At 39.8% G+C, this 22,746-nt stretch overlaps 1 protein-coding gene across 1 annotated transcript in view; it reads right to left on the bottom strand.

Annotated features, from left to right (window-relative positions):
• The window catches only part of LOC138325048 (uncharacterized), a 33,934-nt gene extending 11,491 nt beyond the window's left edge, over positions 1 to 22,443 (bottom strand). The window contains exons 1-3 of the mRNA XM_069270407.1: positions 22,288 to 22,443; positions 15,863 to 15,961; positions 10,087 to 10,146 (exon numbers count right to left, since the gene is read on the bottom strand). Coding sequence (XP_069126508.1) covers positions 10,087 to 10,146; positions 15,863 to 15,961; positions 22,288 to 22,314 — 186 coding nt within the window. The 5' untranslated portion in view covers positions 22,315 to 22,443. The remainder of the gene's footprint in view (positions 1 to 10,086; positions 10,147 to 15,862; positions 15,962 to 22,287) is intronic.
• Between the last annotated feature and the right edge of the window lie 303 nt (positions 22,444 to 22,746).

The following is a 22,746-nucleotide window of genomic DNA, read 5'->3' as shown; positions in this document are numbered from 1 at the left end:
CCAAAGAATATTTTTGGGCCAAATTTGGTTTCAATCTATGCAGACGTCTAGGACTAGTAGTGATTTAAATGAAATGTTGACAGACAGAATATGGACGGATGGAAGGACAGACCATGGATAAAATGTGATTTTGTCATTTGGATAAAAACCATATATAACCAATATTTGTAAAATTTTAGTTATACCTGTTTTGGTTTTATTACCAGTACTGGTTCTGTAACCAATATCATTTTCAAGTCTTTTCAAGGAATTTTCACAAAGTAGATTTATTATATTAATTTCATTATATGGCAATGAAACAAATACTGGTTATCTGGTTAATACCAGTAATACCAGAGTTCTTGTGGAGAACTTAATTCTCCAAGACTGTTATTTGTCATATGTACCCGCCAAAATGTTACATCAGTCAAATATTTTGATTCATTCACAATTTGCCGACTTGGTCTTTTTATTATGGAAGTCTAATATTCGTAACAGTCTACATACAATGGAACTTTCCTAAACCAATCATGATCAGTGCATAGAATTTTGGATGGTTTAGAGAGGGTTCGATTTGGAGAAGTGAACTGAATATCGATCATCACGATCCGGACTGGATTTAATTGACAAGAACTTGTTTTCTACACTATATATATCATATAACCATTCAAGAGGCCCAGAGAGCCTGTATTGCTCACCTGGTTTGTAATGCCAAGTAATGTTCTGAATACAGGATCATTGTTTCTTTTCTGAAGGAATTTAAAGATTAACCTCTAAATTCCCTGTTGGGCCCTACTCTTTCTGCTCCAGGAGTCAGAGCCAAAATCTATACATATTCTGTTCCCCTTCCACAGGAGATGTAACGGACCAAATTGGGTTACAATCCATGCAGAACTCTATGACTATATAGTAGAGATTTAAAGGAGTTACCACTATTTCCCCCGTGGGGTCAGAGCCAAAATTTATAAAACTCTGTTCCCCTTCCACCAAGGATGTTTCTAGCCAAATTTGTTAACATTCCATGCAGAACTCTATGACAAGTAGCAATTTAAACAATTTACTTCTATTTCCCCTATTGGGCCCCGCCCATCTTACTACTGGTGGTCAGAGCCCAAACTCTGTTCCCTATGGTGGCCGGTTAGGAGGACCGTGCAATCTCTCAACCTCGACTTCCAAGTCGAGGTTGTGAGATCGCGAAGCGAGGCAGCGAGCTAGGTGGAGAGGCAAGATCAGGATCTAGATTGCCAACCTTGCTTTGCAATCTCGCTACCTCGCCTCGTGATCTCACAAATATCTACACACCTAACTTTTTTGGACCCATATTCTAAATTACAATAAATCATTTTCAGCTGTTTTGGGGGTCTAGAAAGTCCTGCATGTACTACGATCATTCCATAAAATAATTCAAACACCAGTGAAGCATCCACCAGTATTTGTTTTGGAACATGTACCATAATTATGCTCAAGTCTCATTTACTGTGATGTTGATATGGTATGGACAATAAGGACTATCAAAGAATGGCCTCATGGGTCAGTCGAGTGCCTTTTGGCCAAAATATTTAATTTCCATTCCATACTTAAATTTCCAAACACATTGGACTTTAAGTCTAATTTCTTACGAAAATTAAATACCTGCAAATAATGATAAACAAATGTGTTTTTCCTATATCATTTACAGCGCCGTTACAGCATGTGTTCCTGTTTACATTCATTCACTCGAGAGACACGTTGGCTGGTAGCTGATGTAGTAGGCTGGTAACTGAGGCAGTAGGTTAGTTTTTAGATGGCATGTTACGAAGGCACTGATTGGCTGAAGCATTGGCAGCCCGGCTGATTGCCCCCTGACTGACAAGATCGCCGACAACATTGAGAAGTAGGCGGAGCCAGCGGATCTTTGATGTTCAAACACGACTCTATGGTACAATATGTTTGATCATGTTGTGTACTATTTGATTTTTTACAATGTATACATTCAATCACTGTATTAAAAATTTGTTGTTGCTTTGTTTCACTTATTAAGCAAAAGTTTTGAGGATGTTTTGTTCATAAGTTATTGGCCATTTCTATCGACTTACGGGGAGTTCATACTGTACAGTAGCGTTATATGTATCTAACAACGTAATTTTTCGTCGTGTTTGTTCATGTGTTTGGGTTAAGATCTATGGTATCCATTGTAATGTACTGGTGTACATTTTGACCGACTTTTCCTGGGGTCATTCAGGACCTATATGGATATGGTGTTAAAATGCTAATTCAGGCTAATAATTCTAACCCAGTTTGACTCAGTTTCTATTACAAGAGGCCCAGAGGGCCTGTATCACTCACCTGGTTTGTAATGCCAAGTAATGTTCTGAATACAGGGTCATTGTTTCTTTTCTGAAGGAATTTTAATATTAACCTCTAAATCCCCTATTGGGCCCCACCCCTCCTGCCCCCAGGGGGTCAGAGCCAAAATTTATACAAGTTCTGTTCCCCTTCCCCCAAGGATGTTTGTGGCGAAATTTGGTTACATTCCATTCAGAACTCTATGACTAGTAGCCATTTAAAGGATTTACCTCTATTTCCCCTATTGGGCCCCGCCCCTCTTGTCCCCTGGGGGTCAGAGCCAAAATTTATACAAGTTTTGTTCCCCTTCCCCCAAGAATGTTTGTGGCTAAATTTGGTTACATTCCATTCTGAACTCTATGACTAGTAGCGATTTAAAGGATTTACCTCTAATTCCGCTATTGGGCCCTGCCCCTCCTGCCCCCAGGAGGCCAGAGCCAAAATTTATACAAGTTCTGTTCCCCTTCCCCCAAGGATGTTTGTGGCCAAATTTGGTAAGAATCCATGTAGAACTGTATGACTAGTAGCGATTTAAAGGATTTACCTCTATTTCCCTATTGGGCCCCGCCCCTCCTGCCCCTGGGGGATCAGAACCAAAATTTATACAAATTCTGTTACCCTTCCCCCAAGGATGTTTGTGGCTAAATTTGGTTACATTCCATTCAGAACTCTATGACTAGTAGCAATATAAAGGATTTACCTCTATTTCCCCTATTGGGCCCCGCCCCTCCTGCCCCTGGGGGATCAGAACCAAAATTTATACAAGTTCTGTTACCCTTCCCCCAAGGATGTTTGTGGCTAATTTTGAATACAATCCATGCAGAACTCTAAGACAAGTAGCGATTTATAGAATTTACCTCTATTTCCCCTATTGGGCCCGACCCCTACAGCCCCCGGGGGGCAAGAGCCAAAATTTATACAAGTTCTGTTCCCCTTCCCCTACGAATGTTTGTGGCCAAATTTGGTTACAATCCATGTAGAACTGTATGACTAGTAGCGATTTAAAGGATTTACCTCTATTTCCCCTAGTGGGCCCCCCCCCTCCTGCCCCCAGGGGACCAGAGCCAAAATTTATACAAGTTCTGTTCCCCTTCCCCAAAGGATGTTTGTGGCTAAATTTGGTTACATTCCATTCAGAACTCAATGACTAGTAGCGATTTAAAGGATTTACCTCTATTTCCCCTATTGGGTCCCGCCCTTCCTGCCCCCAGGGGACCAGAGCCAAAATCGATACAAGTTCTGTTCCCCTTCCCCAAAGAATGTTTGTGGCCAAATTTGGTTACAATCCATGCAGAACTCTAGGACAAGTAGCGATTTAAAGGATTTACCTCTATTTCCCATATTGGGCCCCGCTCCTCCTGCCCCCGGGGGGCCAGAGCCAAAATTTACACAAGTTCTGTTCCCCTTCCCCCAAGAATGTTTGTGGCTAAATTTGGTACATACATTCAGAACTCTATGACTAGTAGCGATTTAAAGGATTTACCTCTATTTCCCCTATTGGGCCCCGCCCCTCCTGCCCCGGGGGCCAGAGCCAAAATTTATACAAGTTCTGTTCCCCTTCCCCTAAGGATGTTTGTGGCCAAATTTGGTTACAATCCATGTAGTACTGTATGACTAGTAGCGATTTAAAGGATTTACCTCTATTTCCCCTATTGGGCCCCCGCCCCTCCTGCCCCCAGGGGGATCAGAGCCAAAATTTATACAAGTTCTGTAACCCTTCCCCCAAGGATGTTTGTGGCTAATTTTGAATACAATCCATGCAGAACTCTAAGACAAGTAGCGATTTATAGAATTTACCTCTATTTCCCCTATTGGGCCCCACCCCTCCAGCCCCCGGGGGGGCCAGAGCCAAAATTTATACAAGTTCTGTTTCCCTTCCCCTACGGATGTTTGTGGCCAAATTTGGTTACAATCAATGTAGAACTGTATGACTAGTAGCGATTTAAAGGATTTACCTCTATTTCCCCTATTGGGCCCCGCCCCTCCTGCCCCCGGGGGACCAGAGCCAAAATTTATACAAGTTCTGTTCCCCTTCCCCAAAGGATGTTTGTGGCCAAATTTGGTTACATTCCATTTAGAACTCAATGACAAGTAGCGATTTAAAGGATTTACCTCTATTTCCCCTATTGGGCCCCGCCCTTCCTGCCCCCGGGGGACCAGAGCCAAAATTTATACAAGTTTTGTTCCCCTTCCCCAAAGGATGTTTGTAGCCAAATTTGGTTAGAATCCATGCAGAACTCTATGACTAGTAGCGATTTAAAGGATTTACCTCCATTTCCAATATTGGGCCCCGCCCCTCCTGCCCCCGGGGGACCAGACCAAAATTTATACAAGTTCTGTTCCCCTTCCCCCAAGAATGTTTGTGGCCAAATTTGGTAAGAATCCATGTAGAACTGTATGACTAGTAGCGATTTAAAGGATTTACCTCTATTTCCCCTATTGGGCCCCGCCCCTCCTGCCCCCGGGGGGCCAGAGCCAAAATTTATACAAGTTCTGTTCCCCTTCCCCCAAGAATGTTTGTGGCCAAATTTGGTAAGAATCCATGTAGAACTGTATGACTAGTAGCGATTTAAAGGATTTACCTCTATTTCCCCTATTGGGCCCCGCCCCTCTTGCCCCCGGGGGGTCAGAGCCAAAATTTATACAAGTTTGTTTCCCCTTCCCCCAAGGATGTTTGTGGCCAAATTAGGTTACAATTCATGTAGAACTCTATGACTAGTAGAGATTTAAAGGATTTACCTCTATTTCCCCTATTGGGCCCCGCCCCTCCGGCCCTGGGGGACCAGAGGCAAAATTTATACAAGTTCTGTTCCCCTTCCAATAAGGATGTTTGTGGCTAATTTTGGTTACAATCCATGCAGAACTCTAGGACAAGTACCGATTTAAAGGATTTACCTCTATTTTCCCTATTGGGCCCCGCCCCTCCTGCCCCCGGGGGGTCAGAGCCAAAATTTATACAAGTTCTGTTCCCCCTCCCCCAAGGATGTTTGTGGCCAAATTTGGTTACAATCCATGCGCAGAACTCTTTGACTAGTAGCGATTTAAAGGAAATGTTGACGGACAGACGGACGACGACGACGGACAGACGCCGCGCCATGACATAAGCTCACCTGGCCCAAATGAGCTAAAAACTAAGCAAATAATGTTCATAAATGTGTTTTTTTTTCTATATAAACTATAGTAAATTTGACTACCTCCCGAGGGGAAAATCTAAGATCCCAGGGCCATGAAATTCACACATTTTGTAAAGGGCCTTAATACCTTCCAATTTATGAAGAGTATCTGGTTCCATCAAATCTGTGAATTCAGAAGAAGATTTTTGAAGTTTTGGCCTATTTGGCCCCGCCCCTAACACCCCTGAGAGTCCGCCAGGACCAATATGGATATGACGATAAAATGCTATCTCAGGCTAAAAATTCTAAACCAGTTTGACTAATTTCCTATGAAAAATAAGCAAATAACATTCATAAATGTGTTTTTCCTATATAAAACTATAGTAAACGTGACCCTCTCCCGGGGAAACATGAGACCCCGGGTCATATAATTCACATTTTGTAACAGACCTTAAGACCTCTCCATCTATGAAGAGTATTTGATTCTACCAGTTTCAGAATTTCAGAAAAGAAGATTTTTGAAGTTTTAGCCTATTTGACCCCTTTTGGTCCCGCCCCTAAGACTCCTGGGAGTCAGTCATGGAAAGTGTGTTAAAAGGATTCAATGGCCATCTCATAGGGATAATTCTGACAACATTTGACTAATTTTCTATTATAAATATACAAAATTACAAATAATGCTCCAAAATGTGTTTTCACTATATAAACTATAGTTAACTTAACCCCCTCCCCAGGGGGGAAACCTGAAACTCCAGGGTCATATAATTCATAAAAATAATTCATAAAACTATGAAGAGTATTTCATTTTACCACATCTGTGAGTGGAGAAGATTTTTGAAATTTAGTCAATTTTACCCCCTTTGGCCCCTCCCACAGCCCCCTGGGGGGGAAGGGGCTTATATGCCTTAGAAGGTTTGTGCAAAATTTCATTGAAATTGCTTCTGCAGTTTTTGAGAAAAAGTCGAAAATGTAAATTGTTTAAGAACGATTAGGCGATTAGAATAGAAGTCTCAAGTGACCTAAAAATGTAAAATGTATATAGCAAGCATTATTACCCCCTCCAAAAATGCACAGATTTTTATAAGGCCCAAGACTATTATTTTCAATGTCACACAAAGGTTTGTATCTAAGGCCCAACATTATACACATTAACTTTAGTTACAAACATTTGACGGACTCCAGAATCTTATTGAATGATAACGAAACTTTTGAAGCGATGCATGACTTCATACAATTGGAAAGGAAAATAAATAGAACTGCCTGGTTGTTTGTTTACATGACATTTTAATTATATCAAATTAATTAATTATGATACTAAAATGATGGAAAAAATATTGTAAAAAAAAAACCCTCTACAGTTTGACATTATCATATGGTACAACACTGATATACCGGTTAAGCGCGGTAGACCAAATGTACGTCCAAAACAAGAGGCCCAGAGGGCCTGTATCGCTCACCTGGTTTGTAATGCCAAATAATTTTCTGAATACAGGTTCATTGTTTCTTTTCTGAAGGAATTTTAATATTTACCTCTATTTCCCCTATTGGGCCCCACCTCTCCTACCCCCGGGGGATCAGAGCCAAAATTTATACAAGTTCTGTTCCCCTTCCCCCAAGGATATTTCTGGCCAAATTTGGTTACAATCCATGCAAAACTCTATGAGAAGAAGTGATTTAAAGGATTTACCTCTATTTCCCCTATTGGGCCCTACCCCTCCAGCCCCCGGGGGATCAGAGCCAAAATTTATACAAGTTCTGTTCTCCTACCCCCAAGGATGTTTGTGGCCAAATTTAGTTACAATCCATACAAAACTCTTGGACAATTAAGTAGCAATTTAAAGAATTTACCTATAATTCCCCTATTGGGCCCCGCCCCTCCTGCCCCGGGGACCAGAGCCAAAATTTATACAAACTCAGTTTTTATTCTCCCAAGGATATTTCTGGCCAAATTTGGTTACATTCCATGCAGAACTCTATGACTAGTAGCGAATTAAAGGATTTACCTCTATTTCCCCTATTGGGCCCCACCCCTCCTGCCCCCGGGGGGCCAGAGCCAAAATTTATACAAGTTCTGTTCCCCTTCCCCCACGGATGTTTGTGGCCAAATTTGGTTACAATCCATGTAGAACTCTATGACAAGTAGCGATTTAAAGGATTTACCTCTATTTCCCCTATTGGGCCCCGCCCCTCCTGCCCCCGGGGGGTCAGAGCCAAAATGTATACAAGTTCTGTTCCCCTTCCCCCAAGGATGTTTGTGGCAAAATTTAGTTACAATCGATGTAGAACTCTATGACTAATAGCGAATTAAAGGATTTACCTCTATTTCCCATATTGGGCCCCGCCCCTCCTGCCCCCGGGGGGTCAGAGCCAAAATTTATACAAGTTCTGTTCCCCTTCCCCCACGGATGTTTGTGGCCAAATTTGGTTACAATCCATGTAGAACTCTATGACAAGTAGCGATTTAAAGGATTTACCTCTATTTCCCATATTGGGCCCCGCCCCTCCTGCCCCCGGGGGGTCAGAGCCAAAATTTATACAAGTTCTGTTCCCCTTCCCCCAAGGATGTTTCTGGCCAAATTTGGTTACAATCCATGCAGAACTCTATGAGAAGAAGTGATTTAAAGGATTTACCTCTATTTCCCCTATTGGGCCCCGCCCCTCCTGCCCCCGGGGGGTCAGAGCCAAAATTTATACAAGTTCTGTTCCCCTACCCCCACGGATGTTTGTGGCCAAATTTGGTTACAATCCATGTAGAACTCTAGGACAAGTAGCGATTGATAGAATTTACCTCTATTTCCCCTATTGGGCCCTGCCCCTCCTGCCCCCTGGGGGTCAGAGCCAAAATTTATACAAGTTCTGTTCTCCTACCCCCAAGGATGTTTGTGGCCAAATTTGGTTACATTCCATTCAGAACTCTATGACAAGTAGCGATTTAAAGGATTTACCTCTATTTCCCCTATTGGGCCCCGCCCCTCCAGCCCCCGGGGGGTCAGAGCCAAAATTTATACAAGTTCTGTTCCCCTTCCCCCAAGGATGTTTCTGGCCAAATTTGGTTACAATCCATGTAGAACTCTATGACAAGTAGCGATTTAAAGGATTTACCTCTATTTCCCCTATTGGGCCCCGCCCCTCCTGCCCCCGGGGGGTCAGAGCCAAAATTTATACAAGTTCTGTTCCCCTTCCCCCAAGGATGTTTGTGGCCAAATTTGGTTACAATCCATGTAGAACTCTATGACTAGTAGCGATTTAAAGGATTTACCTCTATTTCCCCTATTGGGCCCCGCCCCTCCTTCCCCCGAGGGGTCAGAGCCAAAATTTATACAAGTTCTGTTCCCCTTCCCCCAAGGATGTTTGTGGCCAAATTTTGTTACATTCCATTCAGAACTCTATGACAAGTAGCGATTTAAAGGATTTACCTATATTTCCCCTATTGGGCCCCGCCCCTCCTGCCCCCGGGGTGTCAGAGCCAAAATTTATACAAGTTCTGTTCCCCTCCCCCCAAGGATGTTTGTGGCCAAATTTGGTTACAATCCATGTAGAACTCCATGACTAGTAGCGATTTAAAGGATTTACCTCTATTTCCCCTATTGGGCTCAGCCCCTCCTGCCCCCGTTGGGGCCAGAGCCAAAATTTATACAAGTTCTGTTCCCCTTCCCCCAAGGATTTTCGTGGCAAAATTTGGTTACATTCCATGCAGAACTCTATGACTAGTAGCGATTTAAAGGATTTACCTCTATTTCGCCTATTGGGCCCCGCCCCTCCTGCCCCCGGGGGACCAGAGCCAAAATTTATACAAGTTCTGTTCCTCTTCCCCCAAGGATGTTTGTGGCCAAATTTGGTTACATTCCATACAGAACTCTATGACTAGTAGCGATTTAAAGGATTTACCTCTAATTCCCCTATTGGGCCCCGCCCCTCCTGCCCCCGGGGGGTCAGAGCCAAAATTTATACAAGTTCTGTTCCCCTTCCCCCAAGGATGTTTGTGGCCAAATTTGGTTACATTCCATTTAGAACTCTATGACTAGTAGCGATTTAAAGGATTTACCTCTATTTCCCCTATTGGGCCCCGCCCCTCCTGCCCCCGAGGGACCAGAGCCAAAATTTATACAAGTTCTGTTCCCCTTCCCCCAAGGATGTTTGTGGCTAAATTTGGTTACATTCCATGCAGAACTCTAGGACAAGTAGCGATTTATAGGATTTACCTCTAATTCCCCTATTGGGCCCCGCCCCTCCTGCCCCCGGGGGGTCAGAGCCAAAATTTATACAAGTTCTGTTCCCCCTCCCCTAAGGATGTTTGTGGCCAAATTTGGTTACAATCCATGCAGAACTCTATGACTAGTAGCGATTTATAGGATTTACCTCTAATTCCCCTATTGGGCCCCGCCCCTCCTGCCCCCGGGGGGTCAGAGCCAAAATTTATACAAGTTCTGTTCCCCCTCCCCTAAGGATGGTTGTGGCCAAATTTGGTTACAATCCATGGAGAACTCTAGGACAAGTAGCGATTTAAAGGAAATGTTGACGGACAGACAGACGGACGGACGGACGACGGACGACAGACGACGGACGCCGCGCCATGATATAAGCTCACCGGCCCTTCGGGCCAGGTGAGCTAAAAAGCTGAAATCCCTGCACCACAATCATTTAGTAGTGTGCAGATATATATACTTACTTCTACAACGTCCACATCAACTTTCAAAAATGTAATATCTTTAAACTCATCCGCCATTGCCTGAAAAAAAGTATCACTAGAAATCATATTATTGAATTACTAAACATCAGAATTTCTTTTCATGACAAACCAAATAGCAGAACAGCAGAATCAAACAAAAACCAAAATTTCTTGAAATCCCCTTTCAAGCACAAGATTTCAAAGAGAGGTTAATGTTTTGGAGCCAGCTGATTAGGTATTAATGGTGCATCACTTACATGTCAGCTGGCTCCAAAACATTAACCTCTCTTTGAAATCTTGTGCTCGAAAAGGGATTTCCAGAAATTTTATTTTTGTTTGATTCTGATGTATATATGTATATATTAAATCTGTAAGGAACTTTTGGAATTTGTTAAGGTAGCAAACCAGAGAAGAACAGCCTGGCCACGGTCTATATTTTTATTAAGTGGGGAGCCCCTGTTTTGAGCCATGCATAAACAATTAAAAATCAAATATATTCTGAAATTGGTACATCCAATATGGAGGGTTTGATATAAGTTTCATTTTTTTCAAAAATAAACATAACAAAAATGGGTTAGAGATTACAATTCTGGGCTCCTCCGGAAGTGCGTCTTGACCGGAAATGCTAGCTTTACTTGAAGGAAAATCCATGGCGCGGGTTTAGGCAAAAATATTGAAAAATCCACCTAATCGACCTATGAAATAAATTGGCTTATTTTGCCATTGTAATAGAAGTGCTCAATTTAAGGTAGGTCTTAAGAAAAAAATTGAGTACAATTTTCTGCAATTTTGGGCTAAAAATCATGATATTTTGCAATTTTTCAGGTATTTTTTTTGTTGTTACCATGGAATTCACATGCATGAATAAGCACAGAATATGGCCAAATCTGTATCAAAATATCAAATTGTAATTGCAAAAGTTGTGCTAGTTAATTATATATATACTTTTGTACAGGTATTTTTTACAGTTAAATGACTATATCTATATTTCTAAGGCATGCACCTTAATTTCATAGATTGTCCAAATCTACTGTTTTCTGCTACCTAAGTCTGTTTCTGACAGGGGAGATAACCAAGAGAGAAATTTTATGAAAGTTTTGGTCAAATTTTAGTGCGGAATTCAACAACAGATGGAACCCCCCACATAAATGTTTGAAGCAAAATCGTACTTCTTTACTGTCAACGCAATTATAGTGTGAACAGTTTCAGTTGATCACTACATCAGCCATCTGTCGCTATTGCCTGGCAGGCTGTCGCTACACTCTCGATAACTTGGTCTCAGGTGTTGGTCATGTTCGACGGTGCCGGCACGTGGCGCTGTTACGCCACACGCACGTGTTGTGGGAAACACGCTTGTCAGTAGCTGAGCTACTGTCAAAATGGACGACTTTGTTGAGTGTGTTAACCCGGTACTGTTGTTAAATACAATGAGGAGTTAGCCGTTGTTGTGCCCACTTATTCATATTTACGACCTGACACCAGTACAACAACTTGATTTGATTGCTTTTGTCATATTTATTTGATTAATCAAGTGATCGAGGCAACATATTAGCTACAGTAGAATAATAAGCATCTGGCGTTCGTAACACGAACTGTACAATACGTCCTTGCTTAAGATAACTTTTAAAATATGTTATCATTATCTGATAAGAGTGTTAACATTGAATAGTTTGATATTTGAGATTTTGATGTCATACAAGTGTTCTTTTCCGTAATAAAGACTACGATACAGTTGTTATGGCATATTAGGCCTACTCCTTTTCCGGCAGTTCCAGTATCAAAGTTAACAGTAATATAACGCTGTAGACAAGTCACAGAAAACTGAAGAAAGAGGTTTAAAATGGATACTAACATCAAGATCATTACTTGTAATACATATTATGTCTAAATTGGCAACAAGTAAGCACTGACATTGACTGTACATTGTCATTTGAATATTGTTGGTTCGGTTAATTTTTATTACAGCCGGAGATCACTTTTAGAAAGTTGTCTGCAGCACGATCTAGTTAATGTTACACGTGTTTCATCTCGGAAGTGTGGTTTGGAAGTACAATGTGTTGCAAACAATACAGACAGTCGTACTCTGACAAAACAGTAATAATGAGTATGCAGACCAACTCCTGTAGATAAATGAGCATGGTTTTCAAAAAAAACCACCAATATTTCATTTGTTTAAAAAATCACCGAAAGCCAACTCACAGAATGGTAAAAGTACTTTTAGCTTCTGTACGTGTAGTCTGGTTTCCTAATTCATACGTTTAATATTTTTTGGGTTACATTTCAGTCTCCTATATCTCGATGGTAATGTTTCAACGCTTGCCAAAAACTAATCCACACTGATGTCCGATTTGACTACGGTAATTACTGAAGATACTTAATGTATTTTTACAATATGTAAACTACTTCAGTAATATTGCTAGGAGTCTTGTAATGTACGGTACGTTTCGTTAAAAAGATGTGTTATCGTTGTCGCTTGTCGCTGCAGCTATCATGAAATACCTGTGTAGACTTACACATATGTGTTTGACATAACAGCGCCACCTACCGGCACTGTCGAGGTAACATGACCAACACCTGAGACCAAGTTATCGAGAGTGTAGCGTCAGCCTGCCAGGAAATAGTGACAGATGGCTGATGTAGTGATCAACCGAAACCGTTCACACTATTATTGCGTTGACAGTAAGAATTTTCATTCACAGTTGTGAGATGAATGACAGGACTTGAAAACTTCATTTAACCTGGACAGTGGGAAATGTAAACATTGTCGTTGTATGAAAGGGTGGGTGTAAATGTGTAGGAGACTGTCATATTTGTATGAAAGATTAGAGGGTGGGTGTAAATGTGTAGGGGACTGTCATATTTGTATGAAAGATTAGAGGGTGGGTGTAAATGTGTAGGGGACTGTCATATTTGTATGAAAGATTAGAGGGTGGGTGTAAATGTGTAGGGGACTGTCATATTTGTATGAAAGATTAGAGGGTGGGTGTAAATGTGTAGGGGACTGTCATATTTGTATGAAAGATTAGAGGGTGGGTGTAAATGTGTAGGGGACTGTCATATTTGAATGCAAGATTAGAGGGTGGGTGTAAATGTGTAGGAGACTGTCATATTTATATGTGTAGGAGACTGTCACATTTGTATGAAAGATTAGAGAGAATGAGTGAGTGATATATAATTAATACTGATCAAATGAATACCGGTGTAGTATGGTATTTTGACCCCCATTGTAGAATGACCTCGGGGTCAAAATACCATTATGGTGAAATGAACCCCCCCCCCATGGTAAAGTGAACCCCCCTTCTAAAACTTACAACAACAGCTTGAACACATGTTTTTTTTAACTCATTTATGATCAACTCCAAATTGGGATTAAGTTAAGACCTATGGCTAACAGTGGAAGACATTTTTTTGAGGAGGGGGGTGTGTGTGTGTGTGTGTCAAAATACCATGCCCATGCCGGTGAAATGACCCCCCTCTCCACACCAATTATTTCTTTTCTTTATTATATGATATTATGATTTCAGTTAATATCAAGTGTTATTTACAAGACTTTGAGTATACTAACTTCATTTTAGAAGGGGGGGGGGGGGTGTCAAAATACCATGGCAATGGGGACATGATCCCCCCCACCACCCCTGAACCCATCCTTCTTACAACACTTGAATACAATTTTTTTTCTTATTTATGATAAAATTCCCAATTTAGTTAAGACTTATGCCTAGCAGTGGAAGGCCTTATTTTTTTATAACTATTGTTATATTGGTTTTTTTTTTGTAATAGACAACTGACATGTATAGTATAGGGAAGTGTTATAGTGTAATAGACAACTGACATGTATAGTATAGGGAAGTGTTATAGTGTAATAGACAACTGACATGTATAGTATAGCCTATAGGGAAGTGTTATAGTGTAATAGACAACTGACATGTATAGTATAGGGAAGTGTTATAGTGTAATAGACAACTGACATGTATAGTATAGGGAGGTGTTGTAGTGTAATAGACAACTGACATGTATAGTATAGGAAATTGTTATAGTGTAATAGACAACTGACATGTATAGTATAGGGAAGTGTTATAGTGTAATAGACAACTGACATGTATAGTATAGGGAGGTTTTGAAGTGTAATAGACAACTGACATGTATAGTATAGGGAAGTGTTATAGTGTAATAGACAACTGACATGTATAGTATAGGGAAGTGTTGTAGTGTAATAGACAACTGACATGTATAGTATAGGGAAGTGTTATAGTGTAATAGACAACTGACATGTATAGTATAGGGAAGTGTTGTAGTGTAATAGACAACTGACATGTATAGTATAGGGAAGTGTTATAGTGTAATAGACAACTGACATGTATAGTATAGGGAAGTGTTGTAGTGTAATAATAGACAACTGACATGTATAGTATAGGGAAGTGTTGTAGTGTAATAGTGTAATAGACAACTGACATGTATAGTATAGGGAAGTGTTATAGTGTAATAGACACAACTGACATGTATAGTATAGGGAAGTGTTGTAGTGTAATAGACAACTGACATGTATAATATAGGGAAGTGTTGTAGTGTAATAGACAACTGACATGTATAGTATAGGGAAGTGTTTTATAGTGTAATAGACAACTGACATGTATAGTATAGGGAAGTGTTATAGTGTAATAGACAACTGACATGTATAGTATAGGGAAGTGTTTATAATAGTGTGTAAGTATAGATGAATGAATTATTTGGTTCCATCAAATCTGTGAAATCTGAGACCCTGTGGGTCCGATGCTCCTGGACCAATATGGATGACTAATAATTCTTAACCCAGTTTGACTAATTTCCTATGAAAAATATGCAAATAATAAATGTTCATAAATGTGGTTTTTTCCTATATATAACTATCCCCAGAATACAGGAAATTGGGTAATGGGGACCCCAGTCGCCAGGGTCCATGAAAATTCACAATTTTTGTAAAGACTTTAAGACCTTTCAATCTACTGGCAGAGTATTTGATTCTACCAGTTCCAGAATTTCAGAAGAAGATTTTTGAAGTTTTAGTAGCCTATTTGGAAGTGTCATGCTGTAAATAAAACTTACCCCTCGCCCCCAGGGGGAAACCTGTAGGACCTGCCCTTTTTATGACCGATTACTTTGATTCACTACCATTTCCAGTATTTAATGAAGAAGATTTTAAAGTTTAAGCCTGTGTGTGATTAAGTTCAAAAAATGCCATGGCCCCCTACCCATGGTATTTAATTCTGACAATATTTTGACATCATCTTCCTATTACAAAATGATCAAATAATACTCAAAAAATGTGTTTTCCTAACCCACTCGCCCTTTGAAGAGTATGTTGATTCTAGCTGAAGTTATAGCCTATTTGATAGAAGCATATGGTTTTTAGGAAATTCAATGGCCATCTCATACTAACTGACATTAACATTATTACAAATGATCAAATTACTCAAAAACTAAAAATATAGTAAATTTGACATAGATATATTTGATCTTCCAATCTATGAAGAGTTATTCCATCAAATCTGGTGAATATTGTAAGGCAGTTAACCAAGTCAGCTGAAAATTCACTAACCCAGACTTTAATTTCCTATGAAAAATAAGCAAAAAAATAAATGTTTTTTTCGATTGTATTTTCTGAAAAGATATGACATTGATGATGTGAGCTTTATAAAGATTTTGTTTGTGAATTTCTTACTTTTAATTAGCAGTTAATTATAAGTGACATTGTTTAAGGGTGCCTTTGGAAGAGAGAGAAACTTCAGATAGGACTTACCGCAACTTTAGGTGCAATCATCTTACATGGTCCACACCATGTGGCATGAAAGTCTACAAGTGTTAACTTATCTTCTGCAATAGCTGCATTGAACTGCTCCTGTAGAAATGAGAAAAAAAAACTCTCAAAGAAACTATTACTAAGTATTACTAAGTGCCTAGAAATATGTCTGTTAGACATTAAGTGCTTGCCAACTACTTTCTAAAACCAGTACAATATGCATAGATCTATAAGGCCTTGGAGATATTTTGCATGTACAACAAGAGATCCCAGAGGGATCTTGGCGCCCACCAAAGAATGATTTATGTCTGACAATGGAAAGAGGATCTTTTCCCTGCTTTTCAAACTTTTTCAAACACACTACATATAAAATTTGAGACAGATCGCTATAGTACTTTCTAAGAAAAAGTGGTAACAAACTTCAACAATGAAATCTAAGATGGCGGCCGGTTGGCCATCTTTTTTACCGATCAGTCCCAAAAAGCATTATGGAGCAGTCCTTAAAGGTACTATGCACAACTAGGGTACAAGGGGAAACTATGCTTGGAATTTGAGAAAGATCCCTTCAGTACTTTCTGAGAAATAGCGATAACAAACTTTAACTATCAAAATCCAAGATGGCCGTCGGTCGGTCATCTTGTTCACCGATCGGTCCCAAAATGCAATATGCACAACTAGGGTTCTAGGGGAACCTACATATGAAATTTGAGAAAGATCCCTTCAGTACTTTTTGAGAAATAGCGGTAACAAACTAAAACTATCAAAATCCAAGATGGCCGCCTGTCGGCCATTTTGTTCACCGATCGGTCCCAAAATGCAACATACACAACTAGGGTTCTAGGGGAACCTACATATGAAATTTGAGAAAGATCCCTTCAGTACTTTTTGAGAAATAGCGGTAACAAACTAAAACTATCAAAATCCAAGATGGCCGCCTGTCGGCCATTTTGTTCACCGATCGGTCCCAAAATGCAACATACACAACTAGGGCCCTAGGGAACCTATATATGAAATTTGAGAAAGATCTCTTCAGTACTTTTTGAGAAATAGCGGTAACAAACTTTAACTATCAAAATCCAAGATGGCCGCCTGTCGGCCATCTTGTTGACCGATCGGTCCCAAAATGCAATATGCACAACTAGGGTCCTAGGGGAACCTACATATGAAATTTGAGAAAGATCCCTTCAGTACTTTCTGAGAAATAGCGGTAACAAGAATTGTTAACGGACGGAAGGATGGACGGAAGGACGGACGGACGACGGACCACGGACGGAAGGCGATTTGAATAGCCCACCATCTGATGATGGTGGGCTAAAAATGTAACATATTTAATAAATAACCCGTAGATATATACCCACAAGCCTATATGAAATATCATCCTCGGCAACAGGTGTACATAGCACTATCTATCGCTCATTACCCTTGGGACTATTGCAAGGAGATGGTTTACGTTTTTGATGTATTGTAATAAATAATTTCCTTTACTTAATCAGAACTTTAAATGTGAAATTACTTTGGACTTTGTTAATTGTGTTCTGTGTGTTTGTTTATGATTTTATTGATATTGATACGATAGACTTGTTTCGCTGTTCAAAATATTCGTCCACTACGTACAGCACTGTCCAGTCTCTGTGAACGTGGTGACTCACATGTGTCATGCTTGAATGTCTTTCTGGGGTACATCAGATCTAAAGCTCAGGCACCCAGACTGATATTGTATAATTTTATTCTGTTTCTCTTACGCAAGGCTGGCTTATTTTATAAATGTTTATTTGAAACGCAGCAAATGCGGTCTATGGTCACGGGTTTATAAGCAATAGTGCAAGATACACCTAGGACCTAGAATGATGTAAAATAAATTAAATATAATCTGCTAAATAACGCTGTAAATGTCTTTGGTAGGTACTACAGTAAAAGTTATTCTTTTCGTCACTTTTTATTGACTATATAAACCTGATTTATATTGTATTGCTCCGGAAGTTTCCATAGTCACTCAGATGCTTAGAATATCGTGACCGATGCAAGAGTTTGTATGATATGCCGCTTGAAGTTTACACAAAACGAATGTGTTTTACACTGTCTAATGTCACTGTTGTTAATTTATAGTAGAACATCGCTGGCAGGTATCTCTTAGTATAAGCTTTTGCATGTAAAAGGTTGCAGCTAGGTGTCACTAAATCACAGCGAAATCTATCAAACCAGAAACATATATGAGACGGTATAAGAGAGTGACTTCCGGTATCGCGTGTGTAGTTGGAATCTGCACATAGTGGATGTACACAGACTCCACACCCGACAAAGACAAGGAAAAAAAATAGTGCGAGAGTACGCTTGCATTAAAAATGTTTGAATTCATTTTAAGAAAGTTAAAACATTTTTTAGTTAATTCAAATGACATATCTATCAAAAATATTCCAAGTAAGAAAGTTGTAGGTCCCCTCCAATTTACTTTGAAATTAGACAAAATTTTACGAAAACAGTGTCCCCTCACATAATCAATATACAAATGTACCTCAATTAAGAATCCTATTTTTGCAATGCATGCCAGGTTTTTGTCAGGAAGTTATGTTTTTTTTTAAAATATGAACCAGGACACGAAGTGGACGATGAATCAACTCTGGAACGGAAGTTGATCTTTCAAGCAAGCAATTTTGCAAGGAGCAATCTGATGGGTTAATTAAATTAATTGACCAATCAGATTGCTTCTTCCAAAACTCAGTGCTCTAATTTTACATTTTTCGTCAATAGCTAAAAATAGCAAGTGAACTAAATTTTTACTTGTAATTAAATTTCCGTATTTAAATTACTGTTTTGAAATATAAAATCATTTATTTTTGCATGATGATGCGAGATGTATATAGATACATCAACAACATTATAGTAAGGACTGTGTCCCCATATTTCTATTAAAACAATTTTTCATGATCATTTTGTCATTTTTACAGTTGTCCCTGATAAAAACCACTTGCTAAAACAAGAGATCCCAGAGGGATCTTGGCGCCCACCAAAGAATGATCTATATCTGACAAAAACTTTTTCAAACATACTACATATAAAATTTGAGACAGATCGCTTCAGTACCTTTTGAGAAATAGCGGTAACAAACTTCAACTATCAAAATCCAAGATGACTCCTTGGCGGCTATCTTGTTGATCAATCGGTCCAAAATCACAATATGCACAACTAGGGCCCTAGGGGAACCTACATGTGAAATTTGAGAAAGATCCATTCAATACTTTCTGAGAAATAGCGATAACAAACTTTGAATATAAAAATCCAAGATGGCTGTCTGGCGGCCATCTTGTTTTTCCGATCAGCCTCAAAATCTGTATGGCACAACTAGGGACCAAGGGTAACCTCCATGTGAAGTTTGAACAAAATCCCTTCGGTAGTTCTCAAGAAATATCGATAACAAACTTCAACTGCCAAAATCAAAGATGGCTGCCTGGCGGCCATCTTGTTTTTTCCGATCAGCCTCAAAATCTGTATGGCACAAATATGGACCAAGGGGACCCTCCATGTGAAGTTTGAACAAAATCCCTGCAGCAGTTTTTAAGAAATAGTGATAACAAGCATTGTTTACGGACGGACGACGGACCACGGATGGCGGACGACGGACCACGGACGCAGGGCGATTTGAATAGCCCACCATCTGATGATGGTGGGCTAATAAGCAAGTCAGTGCATAGTTTTTTCACTTGCTATTCTGTTATAAGCTTACTTGCAAAAAGCAAGGACGTATATGAGAAGGATAAGTCACACTGGGTTTTGGGCAAGTACGATGCAGGAGCTTTTGTGTTTGTGCACTGATCGCGACGTTGGGCAACGACTGATTTTCCTTTGATATCCACCGGCACAGCCTTTGATGTAGCTTGTGGGTACGAGGGTTACTGTCTTACTTTCTGAAGCGTGCTGTCATTTCATGAGCTGTCATATTTTTTTAACGAAAATTTAAGACATTTCTTCTAAATCTTCCGTCCTTATAGCAAGTACTAAAAGTTGTGAAATTTAATTAACTTTACATCAGTGTTTCGTTTGACTCGATAAGACAAGTATCTGTTGAGGAGAATGTTTTTTATTCCTGGTTCATAGGCGTCTTGTGTGGTGTTTAGTAGTGTAAACAGACAGTGACGAATCCTTCTCACTTAAAAATCCTTCCAAACGCAAGTAAAACTGCCTGAAATTCGAGCCCTGAAAATGGCTCGCTTGAAGAGTCAACTTCCGTTCAAGAGTTGATGTATCGGCGTGTCTCACCTTGTTCAATAATAGTAGGTTTATGAAAAAAATCTGTGTTAAGGCCTATTAGTTCGACATCTACTGAGGATACCAGCATTTTATTTATTTGTGTATAACAGGTTGAGGACACTCCCGTATATGCAGTATAGTCCTGCATTTGAGTAACAGTCCTGTATATGAGGGATAATTTTGTTACACAGATGCAGGATTCTGTGAAATGAAAACGGATAAAGTTGTTTTAAACATGTGTATCTAAAAAGGGCATCAGAACTTTTACATGGCAACATCACTAATACAACTTTCCACATTATTGCTCAAATGGAAACAAATTCGATCATCTAAATTTTTGTAAAAGTCACACACTAAATCAACTCTAATTGCTTACTATGGGGCTAAAAATAGAACCATCAATCAACCATGACATTTGCACTAAATTTCCCTGATGGCTATACACTGTAATCTAAGGACAGCACCTAAATTTTTACTTTATGACAAAGTGAGATAATAGAAATCAATAGTTCAGACACAAAAATATGGTCTCAATCAGTTATGTGGCTATCTAAAAAACAAGAGGCCCAGAGGGCCTGTATCGCTCACCTGGTTTGTAATGCCAAGTAATGTTTTGAATACAAGTTCATTGTTACATTTCTGATGGAATTTGAATTATTTACCTTAAATTCCCCTATTGGGCCCACTCTTTCTGCTCCAGAGGGTCAAAGCCAAAATTTATACAAATTCTGTTAACCCCAAGGATGTTTCTGGCCAAATTTGGGTGGTACAATCCATGCAGAACTCTAGGACAAGTAGCGATTTATAGGATTTATCTCTGTTTCAGCTATTGGGCCCCGCCCCTCCTGCCCCCGGGGCCCCCCGGGGTCAGAGCCAAAATTTAAAAAGTTCTGTTCCCCTTCCCCCAAGGATGTTTCTGGCCAAATTTGGTTACAATCCATGCAGAACTCTAGGACAAGTAGCGATTTATAGGATTTACCTCTATTTCAGCTATTGGGCCCCGCCCTTCTGCCCCCGGGGGGTCAGAGCCAAAATTTATACAAGTTCTGTTCCCCTTTCCCCAAGGATGTTTCTGGCCAAATTTGGTTACAATCCATGCAGAACTCTAGGACAAGTAGCGATTTATAGGATTTACCTCTATTTCCCCTATTGGGCCCCGCCCCTCCTGCCCCCGGGGGGTCAGAGAACTCTAGGACAAGTAGCGATTTATAGGATTAACCTCTATTTCCCATATTGGGCAGCGCCCTTCCTGCCCCTGGGGGGGTCAGAGCCTAGGGTTATAAGCATATAGGGAAATTTTCTGGATGTGTTTAATTCCGCATCAATAGAGGATTAAATTCTTTTCATATTTATTGGGTGGGATTTTTTTTCATAATTTGGATTAAAAAAATAATAGGAAATTCCGGCAGGTTGTGTGTTGTGTGTGAACATAATTATGGAATTATGCTCGGAGACATATATACTCACCCGTATTGTTTAACTCTCCCATATGCTACCTTTTACTGTCTTATAAGTGACTGTCTTATATTAGAGTCACTTATAAGACAGTAAAAGGTAACTTATAAGGAGTTAGGACAGCTACAGATAATGGTCTGATAATTCGGAAGTTAAAGTACAGAAACAACAATAGATGTCATCACAACTATGTTTTAACCCTCAAATACAGGACCGTTTTCGATTATGCGGTTTGACTGGTTGGACCTAGTTGTTCGTTTTTGAAGTAAGACGGACCTGGTGATTTTATATTGTTTTCAGGCGAGCCTTGACAAAGCCCTCACAAGCCTGTATAAAAACTGCAGGTCCGTAAAGATTTATACTTGAAATAATTACTTTTACAAATGGTCGAACCGGTTGTTCCTAATAAACGAAAACGGCCCAGGACTGTTACTCAAATGCAGGACTATCCTGCATAACACGTTAGTCTATAGGCCAACGGGGCGCCCCAACCTGTATATAGAAAACATGCAGTCAAATGGACAAATACTTCCGGGGACGGCGGGGTGAATAACCAGATCATACATTGTATGTTTCTGGAATAACTACATAACTACGGTACGATTGGCATATTGTTAGGGCTAGGCCTACAACTGTCGTCCCGGAAGTTAACAGTTGTGTTATGAGGGCTACTGTAAGCTTCCGAAATAAAAGTAACTGTAACGTTATATGTCAACCACGCTTACCGTAGTTGTAACCTCAATAACTGACATCTTTCTTCTTTATCGGACAGAGACGTCGGTGAAAAACTGAAACTATGTTGTAACCTCGAGGGGAATCGGCGTCGTTATGAGCACGCACTGTAAACTGTGATTAAACTTTGACACGCGGTTTGACTGGAACATTCAACACACAATTATAAACCCTAATCTAAGGCATTTGACTCTATATATTTTTACTTTTCAAAATTTATATTATTAACACATCATAACGTTAGAGTACAGAAGGCATATTATATAGGGTCCTAACCAGCAAGAAACCAATCCAGTGGTTACACTTTCACGCCCGTGATTACGGTTTTACATCGGGACTACAATAGTTAAAAAAAATTTCTGTCGTCTAGAATATATATATAATAGATCTACAAATAAAAAAAATAAAAAAATTCTCAAAATTACATTTTCTTACATCCATCTAGAAATATC

This window comes from Argopecten irradians, chromosome 6 (genome assembly GCF_041381155.1).
Source record: "Argopecten irradians isolate NY chromosome 6, Ai_NY, whole genome shotgun sequence".
Lineage (NCBI taxonomy): Eukaryota > Metazoa > Mollusca > Bivalvia > Pectinida > Pectinidae > Argopecten > Argopecten irradians.
Note: the sequence above shows the minus strand (reverse complement) of the source record. Positions and strands in the feature narration are given on the sequence as shown.